This window comes from Coregonus lavaretus (assembly GCF_964263955.1).
Source record: "Coregonus lavaretus genome assembly, chromosome: 20".
In the NCBI taxonomy this organism is placed as follows: Eukaryota; Metazoa; Chordata; class Actinopteri; order Salmoniformes; family Salmonidae; genus Coregonus; species Coregonus lavaretus.
In genome coordinates this window covers 45,846,858-45,866,759 of record NC_140007.1, presented here as the reverse complement: position 1 = coordinate 45,866,759, position 19,902 = coordinate 45,846,858, and the positions used below count along the sequence as shown (strand labels likewise).

The 19,902-nt window shown below is 46.8% G+C and overlaps 1 protein-coding gene across 3 annotated transcripts in view; it reads right to left on the bottom strand.

Annotated features, from left to right (window-relative positions):
- Positions 1-492: 492 nt before the first annotated feature.
- The window catches only part of rerea (arginine-glutamic acid dipeptide (RE) repeats a), a 104,153-nt gene continuing 84,743 nt past the window's right edge, over positions 493-19,902 (bottom strand). Inside the window, exons 11-18 of one of the 3 annotated variants that reach the window (XM_084184241.1) lie at positions 19,563-19,676; positions 17,660-19,173; positions 13,324-13,534; positions 11,909-12,632; positions 5,124-5,294; positions 4,814-4,982; positions 4,434-4,499; positions 493-3,998 (exon numbers count right to left, since the gene is read on the bottom strand). In XM_084184241.1, coding sequence (XP_084040367.1) covers positions 4,478-4,499; positions 4,814-4,982; positions 5,124-5,294; positions 11,909-12,632; positions 13,324-13,534; positions 17,660-19,173; positions 19,563-19,676 — 2,925 coding nt within the window. In that variant the 3' untranslated portion in view covers positions 493-3,998; positions 4,434-4,477. The remainder of the gene's footprint in view (positions 3,999-4,433; positions 4,500-4,813; positions 4,983-5,123; positions 5,295-11,908; positions 12,633-13,323; positions 13,535-17,659; positions 19,174-19,562; positions 19,677-19,902) is intronic. The other 2 variants (XM_084184242.1, XM_084184240.1) reach the window with 2 other exon arrangements.

Below are 19,902 nucleotides of genomic sequence, written 5' to 3'. Positions count from 1 at the left end.
GGAGTAACGTTCAGTCTGGATTCACCAGGCTACATTATCTCTGGAGTAACGTTCAGTCTGGATTCACCAGGCTACATTATCTCTGGAGTAACGTTCAGTCTGGATTCACCAGGCTACATTATCTCTGGAGTAACGTTCAGTCTGGATTCACCAGGCTACATTATCTCTGGAGTAACGTTCAGTCTGGATTCACCAGGTTACATTATCTCTGGAGTAACGTTCAGTCTGGATTCACCAGGTTACATTATCTCTGGAGTAACGTTCAGTCTGGATTCACCAGGCTACATTATCTCTGGAGGAGCAGTAGAGGAATAATGTATTCTCAAAATGACAGCCGTCGTCGTTGAAGTGCGCCGCCACAGATTGCAATTTTAGTGTACATGTTGTGTCCACTAATGATGATAACATTTCCCAGCATGCACCACCAACAGCTACTGTTCTGAGTAATGTAAATAGTGTCTAGTCTAAATAAAAACCAATAAACTAAAGATGTCTTGTGGTGTAACTATCGTTTATTTTAATTCCACACATTTTTCCAAAAAAATTACAAAATACTCAAATGGAGAGAGAACACAGGACTCACACTTTTTCTTATTATTTCTACTTTTTGTTTACATTGTCATGTCGTCATCCCCATGGTGACTACTAATATATACAATAAGCTTCAAGATACCAGTTCTATATATAAATCTTAGCCGGTCAGAATGTATATACATTCTGCTATTGCTGCTTGGAAATGAGAAGATCAACCATTGACAACAACACCTAACATCCAAGGGTTAGGAGGAGAGGAGAGACAGAGAGAGAAGGAACACTAAAAGACAGGAGGAGGAGGGTGGTGTCAGACAGGAGGAGGAGGAGGGTGGTGGTGTCAGACAGGAGGAGGAGGGGGGTGGTGGTGTCAGACAGGAGGAGGAGGGGGGTGTCAGACAGGAGGAGGAGGGGGGTGGTGTCAGACAGGAGGAGGAGGGTGGGGGTGGTGTCAGACAGGAGGAGGAGGAGGGTGGTGGTGTCAGACAGGAGGAGGGGGGTGGTGTCAGACAGGAGGAGGAGGAGGAGGGTGGTGTCAGACAGGAGGAGGAGGGTTGTGGTGTCAGACAGGAGGAGGGGGAGGGTGGTGGTGTCAGACAGGAGGAGGAGGAGGGGGGTGGTGTCAGACAGGAGGAGGAGGAGGGGGGTGGTGTCAGACAGGAGGAGGAGGAAGGTGGTGGTGTCAGACAGGAGGAGGAGGAGGGTGGTGGTGTCAGACAGGAGGAGGAGGGTGGTGTCAGACAGGAGGAGGAGGAGGGGGGTGGTGTCAGACAGGAGGAGGAGGAGGGTGGTGGTGTCAGACAGGAGGAGGAGGAAGGTGGTGGTGTCAGACAGGAGGAGGAGGAGGGTGGTGGTGTCAGACAGGAGGAGGAGGAGGGGGGTGGTGTCAGACAGGAGGAGGAGGAGGGTGGTGGTGTCAGACAGGAGGAGGGTGGTGGTGTCAGACAGGAGGAGGAGGGTGGTGGTGTCAGACAGGAGGAGGAGGAGGGTGGTGTCAGACAGGAGGAGGAGGAGGGTGGTGGTGTCAGACAGGAGGAGGGTGGTGTCAGACAGGAGGAGGAGGAGGGTGGTGGTGTCAGACAGGAGGAGGAGGGTGGTGTCAGACTGGAGGAGGAGGAGGGTGGTGGTGTCAGACAGGAGGAGGAGGGTGGTGGTGTCAGACAGGAGGAGGAGGGTGGTGGTGTCAGACAGGAGGAGGAGGAGGGTGGTGGTGTCAGACAGGAGGAGGAGGAGAGTGGTGGTGTCAGACAGGAGGAGGAGTAGGGTGGTGGGTGGTGGTGTCAGACAGGAGGAGGAGGAGGGTGGTGGGTGGTGGTGTCAGACAGGAGGAGGAGGAGGGTGGTGGTGTCAGACAGGAGGAGGAGTAGGGTGGTGGTGTCAGACAGGAGGAGGAGGAGGGTGGTGTCAGACAGGAGGAGGAGGAGGAGGAGGGTGGTGGTGTCAGACAGGAGGAGGGTGGTGGTGTCAGACAGGAGGAGGAGGGTGGTGGTGTCAGACAGGAGGAGGAGGGGGGTGGTGGTGTCAGACAGGAGGAGGAGGGTGGTGTTAGACAGGAGGAGGGGGAGGGTGTCAGAAAGAGGAGGATGGTGTCAGAAAGAGGAGGAGGCAGACATGAGATGAGCAAATGTGCATGGAACAGACAGACAGACAAACCGATACAGAGACGGAGACAAACATAGCACATGCTCGTGGTGGACGGACCGGAGACGGACCAGAGACGGACCAGAGACGGACCAGAGACGGACCAGAGAGGAGTAGAAGGAACTCAAACATGGGCTAACATAGGCAGGGTTAGGGCTAACAGCCAGTACACTGGTATGACAGTCAGGTGAACTGAACAGAACAGTCAATGGCATGGCGTACAGTCCACGAACCACCCCTGGCCTTGAAGGGGAGGCCAGGAGAAGCAGTGCAGGCTGAGGGGAAGGCTGAGCAGCGAGAGCCTGAAGGGAACAGGACCACCACCATTACAGCTCCACTGTCTAGAGTCTGGTCCCAGCACTGGACCCACCCACCTCCTCCCATATAGTTAGGCCTGTTAGTTAGTGTCTGGTCCCAGCACTGGACCCACCCACCTCCTCCCATATAGTTAGGCCTCGTTAAGTCACAGTGAATATGGCAGCACAGCGCACATAATACCAGGATCACCTCATGGAGGAGAAGCCGGTGGAGGAGAACCCCTAGCCTGGTCCCTAGGAGTTGTCAAGACAGCACAAACATACCAGGCTAGAGAAGCCTTGCTGTAGCAGCCACACTTGAACAAGTAGAGGAGGGAGGAAACCAGCTTCATCACCACCACCACCACCACCTTCAGTTTCCTCTAGCACCCTTGTATAACTCCACTCAACCACAGTCAGAACAGAACAGAACAGTTGTTGGGACCTCAGTGTAGTTTAAAGACACGAACGATACCATTTTTTTTTTTGTCAAAGACAATTTAAAACATTGTAAAAGAAAACGTGAAACAGGTTTTAAAATCGACCTAAACTTAAAATGTTTCTTTAATTATATTGAATCAATACTGATGTCGAGTAAGAGTGTCAAAACCAATTAAAAGCGCCGAGGGATTCCATCTAGTCTTCCTTTGAGGGCAACTGATGGTGTCTGCATCGGGGTCTTGTAGAGGACAGGACAGGGGCATATGCTGATCCATAGAAGACTCAGTGACTCTGAGATACAGTCACTCCTCTTCCAAGAGTCTCGAATCATTAACTCAACCCAGTAAGTTCAGGCATTCTGTCTGACAATATGGTGCTTGTCAAGGGGTGTATCATGAAAGGAGATGGATGGGACAGTCGTGTGTGTGAGAGTCTGGGGCTACACAGCTCTCTCTGAGGTATCCCACATCACCACATCACCCCCCCCCCCCGTTAAAACAAGGCTTAATGCTTCAGAACACAGTACTATATTGGAGGTTTAGAAATGACTTGAGTCCACGTCTAGTAACAACAATAATAATAATTATAATAATTATATGTATATATATACTATTTACAGACTCAAAAATGCCATGCTGCAGCTTTTCGTTCAAATGATGAAAACCTACAACAATGTATTAAAATAAGATAGCACTTTGTTTTTAAATCTTTCCGTGGATATAATGTCTGGACCGTCACTTCCTAGTCTCTTTCCTTTCCATCCACTAGCACAGTGACAAAGTGTGCTGCCTACAAAACACGTTGTGGACGCTTTAGAGTAGTTTTCATGCAGGAAAGTCACAAATCAGTCTCGAGGTCGTTGTCACTACTTGAAGGCTATAGTTACACCAAACAAAGTCTCTCAATGTTCTTCAATTTCTGTTGTTCTTCGTAACGGGAAATGTTCGGAGGATCGAGTTCCTCTGACTGACAGACAGACTGCTCTGTAACTACTTCCTGTTCCCGCGTGTGTACTTCCTGTGTCCTAGGCAACTTCCTGCGTCCCTATTGGTCGGTTACAGTTGCTTGTCGCTTTCCTTCTTCAGCCGGCTAAAACACAAACAAACAAACAAACAAACGTACGTCAGCATCCCCACTCTTATCATCTGGAAATATAACAGAAAGCCCCTGCACCACTAACGACGTTTATATGCACACTATGATATTTTCACAGGTGGTGTTGTATTACAAGTTGGTCGCAAGCTGGAGAATCTGGAACAAAGCCGCTGCAATCCTTGTACAAGTGTGCATTTACCAATTTTAGAATTCACCACATCAGTAAAATTGCAAAGAAACGTAATATGTCAAATTTGGAAAATGTCTGTATATTTGTCCAATGCGAAACTTAAAATGTTAATACAGACTTGCTCCCAACCCTATATATATAAAAAGTGACTACATTCAGTCTATATATAGACCCTACAGGGTCACATACTCTGAAAATGCAAAGCGCAGAGTTAATTCTTAAGGTAAAACATCACTTGCCATCAGGTTTTTCTGTAAAAGGAGTCAATTTCTGGAACTCGAGATCACTTGAAACGTCTGCATGATCTTACAGAAATCACACAAATGAAAATCTTTTTAAATTAGCAACAGAATTTATAACCACAGATGAACCATTTTATGTTATGATTAATATTTGTTTTGTAATTTGATGTAATTGTTCTTATTTTAAAGCCCATCTCTGGACTGATGCTGTCTAGGGCAGTCTTTTCCTCTTCTGTCAGTGTGTGTAATGAATGTGTTGAAATGTGAATGTGTGAGAGTGTGTGTAAATGGTTAAGTGTGTGTGTGTGTGTGTTTCAGTGTGAGTTTTCAAGTGTGTGTGTGTGTGTGTGTTTCAGTGAGTGTGTCTCATCTCTGACCTGTAATAATCCTCCTGTCCAGGCAGCGGGCCCCCGTGCATGTGGTGGTGTCCATGTAGCCACTGCTGCTCCATAGCTAGCCGCTGCATCTCTGCAGACTGAGCATGCATGGCCTGGAGCTGGTGGGCTGCAGACATCTGGGGAGGGAGGTCCCGGGGGTACGGAGTACCTGGAGAGAGGAACGCAACAGGATCAGGCCATTTGGCTTGACTACAAATAGAGGAACGCAACAGGATCAGGCCAAGGTCTGATATTGATATGATCTAGATTGAGATCTGTGTTGTTGATCGAAAGGTGTTGGTGTTTTTACCGAAGACAGGGTGTCGCAGCATCTCATGTTCGTGTGGGTTCTGACCCAGGAGGGGGTTGGGGATCGCGCCGTGCGGGTAGGGGAAGCGGGCGAGGTGGGGGCCTCCTGCCAGAGGGTCTACGAGGGGGTGCCCCCCCGAACCGGGAGGACACACAAGACATTCACCACCACCTGCACAGAGTCAGAACGCCATATGGTCAGGTTACTCAGTTCATCACGATACATCTTAATACACTGATATACAGTACATCATAATACACTGATATACAGTACATCATAATACACTGATATACAGTACATCATAATACACTGATATACAGTACATCATAATACACTGATATACAGTACATCATAATACAGCCTAGTACACTGATATACAGTACATCATAATACATCCTAGTACACTGATATACAGTATTTACAGTTCATCATAATACAATACAGTCACTGCATGCCACAGCAGTAACCTAACACCCAGATAGCAGTAACCTAACACCCAGATAGCAGTAACCTAACACCCAGATAGCAGTAACCTAACACCCAGATAGCAGTAACCTAACACCCAGATAGCAGTAACCTAACACCCAGATAGCAGTAACCTAACACCCAGATAGCAGTAACCTAACACCCAGATAGCAGTAACCTAACACCCAGATAGTAGTAACACCCAGATAGCAGTAACCTAACACCCAGATAGTAGTAACCTAACACCCAGATAGTAGTAACCTAACACCCAGATAGCAGTAACCTAACACCCAGATAGCAGTAACACCCAGATAGCAGTAACCTAACACCCAGATAGCAGTAACCTAACACCCAGATAGCAGTAACCTAACACCCAGATAGTAGTAACCTAACACCCAGATAGCAGTAACCTAACACCCAGATAGCAGTAACCTAACACCCAGATAGCAGTAACCTAACACCCAGATAGCAGTAACCTAACACCCAGATAGTAGTAACACCCAGATAGCAGTAACCTAACACCCAGATAGCAGTAACCTAACACCCAGATAGCAGTAACCTAACACCCAGATAGCAGTAACCTAACACCCATATAGTAGTAACACCCAGATAGTAGTAACCTAACACCCAGATAGCAGTAACACCCAGATAGTAGTAACCTAACACCCAGATAGCAGTAACCTAACACCCAGATAGCAGTAACACCCAGATAGTAGTAACCTAACACCCAGATAGCAGTAACACCCAGATAGCAGTAACCTAACACCCAGATAGCAGTAACACCCAGATAGCAGTAACCTAACACCCAGATAGCAGTAACACCCAGATAGTAGTAACCTAACACCCAGATAGCAGTAACCTAACACCCAGATAGCAGTAACACCCAGATAGTAGTAACCTAACACCCAGATAGCAGTAACACCCAGATAGTAGTAACCTAACACCCAGATAGCAGTAACACCCAGATAGCAGTAACCTAACACCCAGATAGTAGTAACCTAACACCCAGATAGCAGTAACACCCAGATAGTAGTAACCTAACACCCAGATAGCAGTAACCTAACACCCAGATAGCAGTAACCTAACACCCAGATAGCAGTAACCTAACACCCAGATAGCAGTAACCTAACACCCAGATAGTAGTAACCTAACACCCAGATAGCAGTAACACCCAGATAGCAGTAACCTAACACCCAGATAGCAGTAACCTAACACCCAGATAGCAGTAACCTAACACCCAGATAGCAGTAACCTAACACCCAGATAGTAGTAACCTAACACCCAGATAGTAGTAACCTAACACCCAGATAGCAGTAACCTAACACCCAGATAGTAGTAACCTAACACCCAGATAGCAGTAACCTAACACCCAGATAGCAGTAACCTAACACCCAGATAGCAGTAACCTAACACCCAGATAGCAGTAACCTAACACCCAGATAGCAGTAACCTAACACCCAGATAGCAGTAACCTAACACCCAGATAGCAGTAACCTAACACCCAGATAGCAGTAACCTAACACCCAGATAGCAGTAACCTAACACCCAGATAGCAGTAACCTAACACCCAGATAGCAGTAACCTAACACCCAGATAGCAGTAACCTAACACCCAGATAGCAGTAACCTAACACCCAGATAGTAGTAACCTAACACCCAGATAGTAGTAACCGAACACCCAGATAGCAGTAACACCCAGATAGCAGTAACCTAACACCCAGATAGCAGTAACACCCAGATAGCAGTAACCTAACACCCAGATAGCAGTAACCTAACACCCAGATAGCAGTAACCTAACACCCAGATAGTAGTAACCTAACACCCAGATAGCAGTAACACCCAGATAGCAGTAACCTAACACCCAGATAGCAGTAACCTAACACCCAGATAGCAGTAACCTAACACCCAGATAGCAGTAACCTAACACCCAGATAGTAGTAACACCCAGATAGCAGTAACCTAACACCCAGATAGCAGTAACACCCAGATAGCAGTAACCTAACACCCAGATAGCAGTAACCTAACACCCAGATAGTAGTAACCTAACACCCAGATAGCAGTAACCTAACACCCAGATAGCAGTAACCTAACACCCAGATAGCAGTAACCTAACACCCAGATAGTAGTAACCTAACACCCAGATAGCAGTAACACCCAGATAGCAGTAACCTAACACCCAGATAGCAGTAACACCCAGATAGCAGTAACCTAACACCCAGATAGCAGTAACCTAACACCCAGATAGCAGTAACACCCAGATAGCAGTAACCTAACACCCAGATAGCAGTAACACCCAGATAGCAGTAACCTAACACCCAGATAGTAGTAACCTAACACCCAGATAGCAGTAACCTAACACCCAGATAGCAGTAACCTAACACCCAGATAGCAGTAACACCCAGATAGCAGTAACCTAACACCCAGATAGCAGTAACCTAACACCCAGATAGCAGTAACCTAACACCCAGATAGCAGTAACCTAACACCCAGATAGCAGTAACCTAACACCCAGATAGCAGTAACACCCAGATAGCAGTAACCTAACACCCAGATAGCAGTAACCTAACACCCAGATAGCAGTAACCTAACACCCAGATAGTAGTAACCTAACACCCAGATAGCAGTAACCTAACACCCAGATAGCAGTAACCTAACACCCAGATAGCAGTAACCTAACACCCAGATAGCAGTAACACCCAGATAGCAGTAACACCCAGATAGCAGTAACCTAACACCCAGATAGCAGTAACACCCAGATAGCAGTAACCTAACACCCAGATAGCAGTAACACCCAGATAGTAGTAACCTAACACCCAGATAGCAGTAACCTAACACCCAGATAGTAGTAACCTAACACCCAGATAGAAGTAACCTAACACCCAGATAGCAGTAACCTAACAGCCAGATAGCAGTAACCTAACACCCAGATAGCAGTAACCTAACACCCAGATAGCAGTAACCTAACACCCAGATAGCAGTAACCTAACACCCAGATAGCAGTAACCTAACACCCAGATAGCAGTAACCTAACACCCAGATAGCAGTAACCTAACACCCAGATAGCAGTAACCTAACACCCATATAGCAGTAACCTAACACCCAGATAGTAGTAACCTAACACCCAGATAGCAGTAACCTAACACCCAGATAGCAGTAACACCCAGATAGTAGTAACCTAACACCCAGATAGCAGTAACCTAACACCCAGATAGCAGTAACCTAACACCCAGATAGCAGTAACCTACCACCCAGATAGTAGTAACCTAACACCCAGATAGTAGTAACCTAACACCCAGATAGCAGTAACCTAACACCCAGATAGTAGTAACCTAACACCCAGATAGTAGTAACCTAACACCCAGATAGTAGTAACCTAACACCCAGATAGCAGTAACCTAACACCCAGATAGCAGTAACCTAACACCCAGATAGCAGTAACCTAACACCCAGATAGCAGTAACCTAACACCCAGATAGCAGTAACACCCAGATAGCAGTAACCTAACACCCAGATAGTAGTAACACCCAGATAGCAGTAACCTAACACCCAGATAGCAGTAACCTAACACCCAGATAGCAGTAACCTAACACCCAGATAGCAGTAACACCCAGATAGCAGTAACCTAACACCCAGATAGCAGTAACCTAACACCCAGATAGCAGTAACCTAACACCCAGATAGCAGTAACCTAACACCCAGATAGCAGTAACACCCAGATAGCAGTAACCTAACACCCAGATAGTAGTAACCTAACACCCAGATAGTAGTAACCTAACACCCAGATAGTAGTAACCTAACACCCAGATAGCAGTAACCTAACACCCAGATAGCAGTAACCTAACACCCAGATAGCAGTAACACCCAGATAGCAGTAACCTAACACCCAGATAGCAGTAACCTAACACCCAGATAGTAGTAACCTAACACCCAGATAGTAGTAACCTAACACCCAGATAGTAGTAACCTAACACCCAGATAGTAGTAACCTAACACCCAGATAGTAGTAACCTAACACCCAGATAGTAGTAACCTAACACCCAGATAGTAGTAACCTAACACCCAGATAGCAGTAACCTAACACCCAGATAGCAGTAACCTAACACCCAGATAGTAGTAACCTAACACCCAGATAGCAGTAACCTAACACCCAGATAGCAGTAACCTAACACCCAGATAGCAGTAACACCCAGATAGTAGTAACCTAACACCCAGATAGCAGTAACACCCAGATAGCAGTAACCTAACACCCAGATAGCAGTAACACCCAGATAGCAGTAACACCCAGATAGCAGTAACCTAACACCCAGATAGCAGTAACCTAACACCCAGATAGCAGTAACCTAACACCCAGATAGCAGTAACACCGGGTCAACAGCATCAATGTAACAGTGTTGCTTCCGCCCCTCTCCTCGCCCCTACCTGGGCTTGAACCAGGGACCCTCTGCACACATCGACAACAGTCACCCTCGAAACACCGTTACCCGTCACTCCACAAAAGCCGCGGCCCTTGCAGAGCAAGGGAAACAACTACTTCAAGGTCTCAGAGCGAGTGACGTCACCGATTGAAACGCTACTAGCGCGCACCGCTAACTAGCTAGCCATCTCACACCGGTTACACTATCACCCAGATAGTAGTAACCTAACACCCAATATGTGACATACTGTACATGCAATCATATTATATTGTAATATGTACATTGCATTCAGAAAGTATTCAGACCCCTTGACTTTTTCCACATTTTGTTACGTTACAGCCTTATTCTAAAATTGATTAAATAAAAACATTTACTCATCAATCTACACACAATACCCCATAATGACAAAGCGAAAACAGGTTTTTAGAAATGTTTCAGACCCTTTGTTATGAGACTCAAAATTGAGCTCAGGTGCATCCTGTTTCCATTGATCATCCTTGAGATGTTTCTACAACGTGATTGGAGTCCACCTGTGGTAAATTCAATTGATTGGACATGATTTGGAAAGGCACACACAGGTCCCACAGTTGACAGTGCATGTCAGAGCAAAAACCAAGCCATGAGGTCGAAGGAATTGTCCGTAGAGCTCCGAGACAGGATTGTGTCGAGGCACAGATCTGGGGAAGGGTACCAAAACATTTTCTACAGCATTGAAGGTCCCCAAGAACACAGTGGCATCCATCATTCTTAAAGGGAAGATGTTTGGAACCACCAAGACTCTTCCTAGAGTTGGCCACCCGGCCAAACTGAGCAATCGGGGGAGAAGGGCCTTGGTCAGGGAGGTGACCAAGAACCCGATGGTCACTCTGACAGAGCTCCAGAGTTCCTCTGTGGAGATGGGAGAACCTTCCAGAAGGACAATCATCTCTGCAGCACTCAGGCCTTTATGGTAGAGTGGCCAGACAGAAGCCACTCCTCAGTAAAAGGCACATGAGAGCCCGCTTGGAGTTTGCCAAAAGGCACCTAAAGGACTCTCAGATCATGAGAAACAAGATTCTCTGGTTTGATGAAACCAAGATTGAATTCTTTGGCCTGAATGTCACATCTGTAGGAAACCTGGCACCATCCCTACGGTGAAGCATGGTGGTGGCAGCATCATGCTGTGGGGATGTTTTACAGCGGCAGGGACTGGGAGACTAGTCAGGATCCAGAGCACTCAGGACCTCAGACTGGGGCGAAGGTTCACTTTCCAACAGGACCACGACCCTAAGCACACAGCCAAGACAACGCAGGAGTTGCTTCGGGACGAGTCTCTGAATGTCCTTGAGTGGCCCAGCCAGAGCCCGGACTTGAACCCGATCGAAAATCTCTGGAGAGACCTAAAAATAGCTGTGCAGCAACGCTCCCCATCCAACCTGACAGAGCTTGAGAGGGTCTGCAGAGAAGAATGGGAGACACTCCACAAATACAGGTGTGCCAAGCTTGTAGTGTCATACCCAAGAAGACTCGAGGCTGTAATCGCTGCCAAAGGTGCTTCAACAAAGTACTGAGGAAAGGGTCTGAATACTTATGGAAATGTGATATTTCAGTTTTGTATTTTTAATACATTAGTTTAAAAAAATCTAAAAACCTGTTTTTGCTTTGTCATTATGGGGTATAGTGTGAAGATTTATGAGGAAATTTTTTTGGAATCCATTTTAGAATAAGGCTGTAACGTCACAAAATGTGGAAAAAGTCAAGGGGTCTGAATACTTTCCGAATGCACTGTATATATTGCCATATTTGCTTACAGTATTGTTTTAATCATCAGTATTATATTGATATAAATGCTTCACTAGAAGTGGCAAATAAACTTGAACTTGATCTTAATCTAGTAATAATGTTTATGTATGGCCAGGCGTGTCACCTTGGTGCAGCGAGTCCTGCTGGTGCAGGTGTAGGTGTGAGTGGATGTGGGAGTGCTGGTGATGATGAGGCGTGATGTTGAACATCTGAAGCCTGGCGATAGGGTCGTTAGCCACCGCCGCCATCCTCTCAGCATGCAGCCTCTCCGCCGCCAGCCGCTCCGGGTAGCTCATGTCCGGTCTGAGCTGGGGTCCCGCAGCCAGCGCCAAACGCTCCCTCTCCAGGGGGTTGAGGCCGTGGTGGAAGGAGGCGAAGGGGTGTGGTCCCGCCATGGGGGGTAAGGAGATGGCGCCATGCCGGGCGAAGTGCTCCATGGGGTTAGCCGAGGGGTGCATGCCTTCTAGCTCCGGGGGTTTGTGTTCGAACCCAGGCTTCATCCTCTCTCTCAGCTCCCTCTCCCTCATCTCTCTCTCTCTCATCTCCCGCTCCCGCAGCTCGCGCTCCCGCATGCCCGGGTCGGCGTTGTAGAGGCCAGGCATGTGATAGGCCATCAGGGGGTCGTTGGGGTTGAGGGAGACGAAGAAGGGGTGGTTCCTATTGGTTGGGGACATGACGTGAGGGCGGGCATACTCGCTGAGGGTGCGCAGGGCGGGCGTGTCGGGGCCGATGTAAGGGGGCACCGCGGCGATGGAGGTGGGGGGGCCGTCGAAGGGAGGACGCATGTGGGCGGAGCCAACCATCTGGGAGTCGCCCATACGGCCGTCGTGACACGAACTGGAGGCTTTCTGTAACAAATAGATATGTGGAGACGTCACACACACACACAGGGAGGTTATAACATGTTATAAAGAGGGCATAACATGTAAGAAGGGTATAGGTTGTAAGGTGGTTGTAACAGGTTAAGGAAGTTATAATAGGTTGTAACAGGTTAAGGAAGTTATAATAGGTTGTAACAGGTTATGAGGAGGTTATAATAGGTTGTAACAGGTTATGAGGAGGTTATAATAGGTTGTAACAGGTTATGAGGAGGTTATAATAGGTTGTAACAGGTTATGAGGAGGTTATAATAGGTTGTAACAAGTTATAAGGAGGTTATAATAGGTTGTAAGGTGGTTGTAACAGGTTATACAGCGGTTATAATAGGTTGAAACAGGTCATACGGTTATAATCGGTTTTAAGGTGGTTGTAACAGGTTATAAGGAGGTTATAATAGGTTGTAACATATTATAAAAATATTATAATAGGTTGTAACAGATTATGTTATAACAGGTCATAAGGTTATAATAGGTTGTAACAGGTTATAAGGAGGTTATAATAGGTTGTAACAGGTTATAAGGAGGTTATAACAGGTTGTAAGGGAAAGGTTAAAGAAATACTCCAGTGGGAATGAGAAACATGTAGGATGTTTTAGAACAGAATGTGTTTTCTTTTCGCAGTGTGAAGTTAAGCAAGAGACAAACTAGACCGAACACTCACCGCCGCTCTCTCCTGTTCCTTCTCTCTTTCCCGTTCCCTCTCCCGTTCCTTCTCCCTCTCCTTCTCCTCCCGGGCTTTCTGCTCCGCCTCCCTCTTGGCCCGCTCCAGTGCTTCCGCCCTCTTCTTGGCCAGTTTAGACGCAGCCAGAGGCGTGAAGTAGAAGTCTGTTCTAGCACACGTGTTGTAGCCCCGGTCCAGGTGCTTGTAGAACCTAGACACACAATGGAAAATAACATGGAAATACACATTAATATATAAGTAAAGTTTAGCTAACAACACTTCATGGAAATACACATAAAATATTCCAGGATTCACAGCTTGCTAACATCACAATTATCATAAGGCTCATATGACTTGTATTCATGAGTCAATAGCATTCTTCATGAACACCCATTTTCTTAAAATGTGTAAATCACAAAAAAACATTAGCATAGAAAATGTGATACATACATCTAAATGGCAAGCCACGAAGAGACTGCGTCTTTAGACCAAATTCAACAGAAAATGGATGTAATTGAATATCTGATGAGAATAAATAGCCTTTGGCAAGTTAGCTGATTATTCAACAGTATCTCTAGTCTAACCACTCCATATCTCTGTGCTGATGAGATTCTCTCTACCTCTTTACAGATTCTCTCTACCTCTTAACAGATTCTCTCTACCTCTTAACAGATTCTCTCTACCTCTTAACAGATTCTCTCTACCTCTTAACAGATTCTCTCTACCTCTTAACAGATTCTCTCTACCTCTTAACAGATTCTCTCTACCTCTAACAGATTCTCTCTACCTCTAACAGATTCTCTCTACCTCTTAACAGATTCTCTCTCCCTCTTAACAGATTCTCTCTCCCTCTTAACAGATTCTCTCTACCTCTTAACAGATTCTCTCTACCTCTTAACAGATTCTCTCTACCTCTTAACAGATTCTCTCTACCTCTTAACAGATTCTCTCTACCTCTTAACAGATTCTCTCTACCTCTTAACAGATTCTCTCTACCTCTTAACAGATTCTCTCTACCTCTTAACAGATTCTCTCTACCTCTAACAGATTCTCTCTACCTCTAACAGATTCTCTCTACCTCTTAACAGATTCTCTCTACCTCTTAACAGATTCTCTCTACCTCTTAACAGATTCTCTCTACCTCTAACAGATTCTCTCTACCTCTAACAGATTCTCTCTACCTCTTAACAGATTCTCTCTCCCTCTTAACAGATTCTCTCTCCCTCTTAACAGATTCTCTCTACCTCTTAACAGATTCTCTCTACCTCTTAACAGATTCTCTCTCCCTCTTAACAGATTCTCTCTCCCTCTTTACAGATTCTCTCTCCCTCTTTACAGATTCTCTCTACCTCTTAACAGATTCTCTCTACCTCTTAACAGATTCTCTCTACCTCTTAACAGATTCTCTCTACCTCTTAACAGATTCTCTCCTCTCTACCTCTTAACAGATTCTCTCCTCTCTACCTCTTAACAGATTCTCTCTCCCTCTTAACAGATTCTCTCTACCTCTTAACAGATTCTCTCTCCCTCTTTACAGATTCTCTCTCTACCTCTTAACAGATTCTCTCTCCCTCTTTACAGATTCTCTCTCCCTCTTTACAGATTCTCTCTACCTCTTAACAGATTCTCTCTACCTCTTAACAGATTCTCTCTACCTCTTAACAGATTCTCTCTACCTCTTAACAGATTCTCTCCTCTCTACCTCTTAACAGATTCTCTCCTCTCTACCTCTTAACAGATTCTCTCTACCTCTTAACAGATTCTCTCTACCTCTTTACAGATTCTCTCTACCTCTTTACAGATTCTCTCTCCCTCTTAACAGATTCTCTCTACCTCTTTACAGATTCTCTCTCTACCTCTTAACAGATTCTCTCTACCTCTTTACAGATTCTCTCTCCCTCTTTACAGATTCTCTCTCTACCTCTAACAGATTCTCTCTACCTCTTAACAGATTCTCTCTCCCTCTTAACAGATTCTCTCTCCCTCTTAACAGATTCTCTCTACCTCTTAACAGATTCTCTCTACCTCTTAACAGATTCTCTCTACCTCTTAACAGATTCTCTCTACCTCTTAACAGATTCTCTCTACCTCTTAACAGATTCTCTCTACCTCTTAACAGATTCTCTCTACCTCTTAACAGATTCTCTCTACCTCTTAACAGATTCTCTCTACCTCTAACAGATTCTCTCTACCTCTAACAGATTCTCTCTACCTCTTAACAGATTCTCTCTACCTCTTAACAGATTCTCTCTACCTCTTAACAGATTCTCTCTACCTCTAACAGATTCTCTCTACCTCTAACAGATTCTCTCTACCTCTTAACAGATTCTCTCTCCCTCTTAACAGATTCTCTCTCCCTCTTAACAGATTCTCTCTACCTCTTAACAGATTCTCTCTACCTCTTAACAGATTCTCTCTCCCTCTTAACAGATTCTCTCTCCCTCTTTACAGATTCTCTCTCCCTCTTTACAGATTCTCTCTACCTCTTAACAGATTCTCTCTACCTCTTAACAGATTCTCTCTACCTCTTAACAGATTCTCTCTACCTCTTAACAGATTCTCTCCTCTCTACCTCTTAACAGATTCTCTCCTCTCTCCCTCTTAACAGATTCTCTCTCCCTCTTAACAGATTCTCTCTACCTCTTAACAGATTCTCTCTCCCTCTTTACAGATTCTCTCTCTACCTCTTAACAGATTCTCTCTCCCTCTTTACAGATTCTCTCTCCCTCTTTACAGATTCTCTCTACCTCTTAACAGATTCTCTCTACCTCTTAACAGATTCTCTCTACCTCTTAACAGATTCTCTCTACCTCTTAACAGATTCTCTCTACCTCTTAACAGATTCTCTCTACCTCTTAACAGATTCTCTCTACCTCTTAACAGATTCTCTCTACCTCTTAACAGATTCTCTCTACCTCTTAACAGATTCTCTCTACCTCTTAACAGATTCTCTCTACCTCTTAACAGATTCTCTCTACCTCTTAACAGATTCTCTCTACCTCTTAACAGATTCTCTCTACCTCTTAACAGATTCTCTCTACCTCTTAACAGATTCTCTCTCCCTCTTTACAGATTCTCTCTCCCTCTTTACAGATTCTCTCTACCTCTTAACAGATTCTCTCTACCTCTTAACAGATTCTCTCTACCTCTTAACAGATTCTCTCTACCTCTTTACAGATTCTCTCTACCTCTTAACAGATTCTCTCCTCTCTACCTCTTAACAGATTCTCTCTACCTCTTAACAGATTCTCTCTACCTCTTTACAGATTCTCTCTACCTCTTTACAGATTCTCTCTACCTCTAACAGATTCTCTCTACCTCTTAACAGATTCTCTCTACCTCTTAACAGATTCTCTCTACCTCTTAACAGATTCTCTCTCCCTCTTAACAGATTCTCTCTCCCTCTTAACAGATTCTCTCTACCTCTTAACAGATTCTCTCTACCTCTTAACAGATTCTCTCTACCTCTTAACAGATTCTCTCTCCCTCTTAACAGATTCTCTCTACCTCTAACAGATTCTCTCTACCTCTTAACAGATTCTCTCTACCTCTTAACAGATTCTCTCTACCTCTTAACAGATTCTCTCTCCCTCTTAACAGATTCTCTCTCCCTCTTAACAGATTCTCTCTACCTCTTAACAGATTCTCTCTACCTCTTAACAGATTCTCTCTACCTCTTAACAGATTCTCTCTACCTCTTAACAGATTCTCTCTCCCTCTTTACAGATTCTCTCTCCCTCTTTACAGATTCTCTCTACCTCTTAACAGATTCTCTCTACCTCTTAACAGATTCTCTCTACCTCTTAACAGATTCTCTCTACCTCTTTACAGATTCTCTCTACCTCTTAACAGATTCTCTCCTCTCTACCTCTTAACAGATTCTCTCTACCTCTTAACAGATTCTCTCTACCTCTTAACAGATTCTCTCTACCTCTTAACAGATTCTCTCTACCTCTTAACAGATTCTCTCTACCTCTTAACAGATTCTCTCTACCTCTTAACAGATTCTCTCTCCCTCTTTACAGATTCTCTCTACCTCTTAACAGATTCTCTCTACCTCTTAACAGATTCTCTCTACCTCTTAACAGATTCTCTCTACCTCTTAACAGATTCTCTCTACCTCTTAACAGATTCTCTCTCCCTCTATTAAGACTCATTACTATTCATTGGTGATCTGAGAGCCACTGAAACACAACAGGTAGTCACATTCAAATAGACAATTGTGTGTGTGTGTGTGTGTGTGTGTGTGTGTGTGTGTGTGTGTTCAGACAGTGTGTGTGTGTGTGTGTGTGTGTGTGTTCAGACAGTGTGTGTGTGCGCTCGCTTCAGGTCATACCGTGCTGACTGGCTGGCATGGCTGGGCGTGTTGACGATGGTAGGCTCGGGGGAGGGGCTCCGCGGAGGGGGCGGAGGGCTCTCGGGCTCCTCTGATTCGTCGAGAGGTTCCTCCTTGATGTGTACAGGTGGGAGGGCGGGACCTGGGCAGGCGGAGCCGACGGAGGCTGGGAGGGGCATGGAGATGGAGGAGGAGGAAGAGGGAGGAGGCTGGAGGACTGGAGGTAGAGAGGAGGAGGGGGGAGGGCAGCCAGCGGAGGAGAGGGGCAGGACGGGGGCGAAGGGGTGAGGAGGGAACGGGGGCTGTTGGGGTGTGTTGGGGTGGGAGGACGGTGATGGTCCGGAGGGGGGTAGAGGAGGCGGAGGAGTAGGGTGGTGCTGGCTGCCTCGCTCTCTCTCTGAAGGGGGGAGATTCTGGGACTGGGTGAGGACAGGGGGCTGGGCCGATGGAGGCTGGAGCTGCTGGCTTGGGCCCTGGGGCATGAGCTGGAGGGGAGGAGGGTGGGCAGGGGGAGGGTGGTGGGTGGACAGGGAGGAGAGGGGCTTGAGGGCAGGTGGAGGGGGCAGGTTGGAGGGCATCTGGGGGAAGGGGGGCACTGAGAGGTGTGGAGGCCCGTGTTTGTGGGACTGAGGGTCGCGGTTGGGCATGTGGGGGATGGGGGTGGTGGGAGGTGGCTTGATGTGGGGCATGGACATGGAAGGGGCGGGGGGTAGGGGCTGCTCGCGGGGCGGCTGATTGGACAAGCCACCCTGGGATGACGATGATTGGCTGGGGGGGGTGTGGGCCCTGTGAGACGGCTGCTGCGATTGGCTGAGAGGCAGCGGGGAGGGCGGGACCTGAGACTGGGGGCCCAATGGGAAGCTTTGAGGGGGCAGGGAGTGAGGGTGGGGTAGGTGGGAGGGGCCAGTCTGGAGTGGGTGGGGCATGGATGATGGGTGGGGTAGCGGGCCGTGGAGCGCGCTCGGTAGCAACTGGGTGGAGCCTGGCGGTCCTAGGGGTGGAACCTGAGACATCCCCTGCTGTGGAGAATGAGGCGAGGGGGAGGGCCGCCTCTGGGGGAGGAGGGACGCCCCTGATTGGATGAGAGAGAGGGGGCCGGCCTGTTGGGGCATGGGAGGCGGTAGAGGCAGTGGAAGAGAAGTGGGGGGTGCGGAGGAGGAGGGGACCAGTGAGGGAGCTGAGGAGGACGTGGGTTGTAATGGAGGGGTGGTGGAGCGACCACCGGAGGTCCCTGGCTGACAGGGCTGGATAACCGGAGGGTGCTGTGACTGCCCCTGTCCCTCTCTCACCCTCTCCCTCTCCCTCTCCTGTCTCTGCAGTAGGAGCAGCTGTTGCTGGGCGGAGGAGTCCGAGTCGCTCTCCCCGTCTCGGGGGCTGGGGATGGAAGGCGAGGAGCTGCGGTTGTCCTGGTCAATGTCTTTAGCGTCACTGCTACACTCCTCGTTGACGCTACGCCCGTCGGAGCTCTCGCCCTCGCCCTCGCCCTCCGACGGCGAGTCGGACCGACCCAGCTCCTGCGGAACAGCGAAGAGAGGCGTGAATTCCATACCCCACAATGGTTGTTATCATGAACACATCTCCTTACACTTGGGGCGAATAAATATCAAATGACGAGAACTAAAAGGCTTGGTATTAGCACTGTAATAACATATAGGGCCCGTATCTAAAGCGTCTCAGAGTAGGAGTGTTGATCTAGGATCAGGTCTCTCCTGTCTTATTCATTTTGATCTAAAAGGCAAACCTGGTCCTAGATCAGCACTCCTACTCTGAGAGGCTTTGTGCATAAAGGCCCTGGCCTCTTTGTCATTTCCACAACACAGCCCAAACCCAGACATTAGACACTATTCCTCAACCCGCACAGCTACCCAACAAACACTGGTATGAGATGTACTAGTGATGTCACCTGCGTCTTGGACTTTTTGACGCTTGTCCTGTTGTCTGCGTCTTCTGTGTCTGAGGCTCCTCCCTTCTCTCTCTGGCGTTTGGCACTCTTCATAGGAGACTCTTCCTTAATCTTCTGATGACAATCAATCAATCAATCAATCAATCCATCCATCATATCATTACTGTAATTTCCAATCAGGCTTTCATACATATTCACCTGGTAAAGAATCTGAATGATACAGAGTGCTAAGGACCTAAACACTCATGAGCAAGCCTGTTTGTGAGATTGTGAGTCTATACATGTGTATGTATGTAAACTCAGCAAAAAAAGAAACGTCCTCTCACTGTCAACTGCGTTT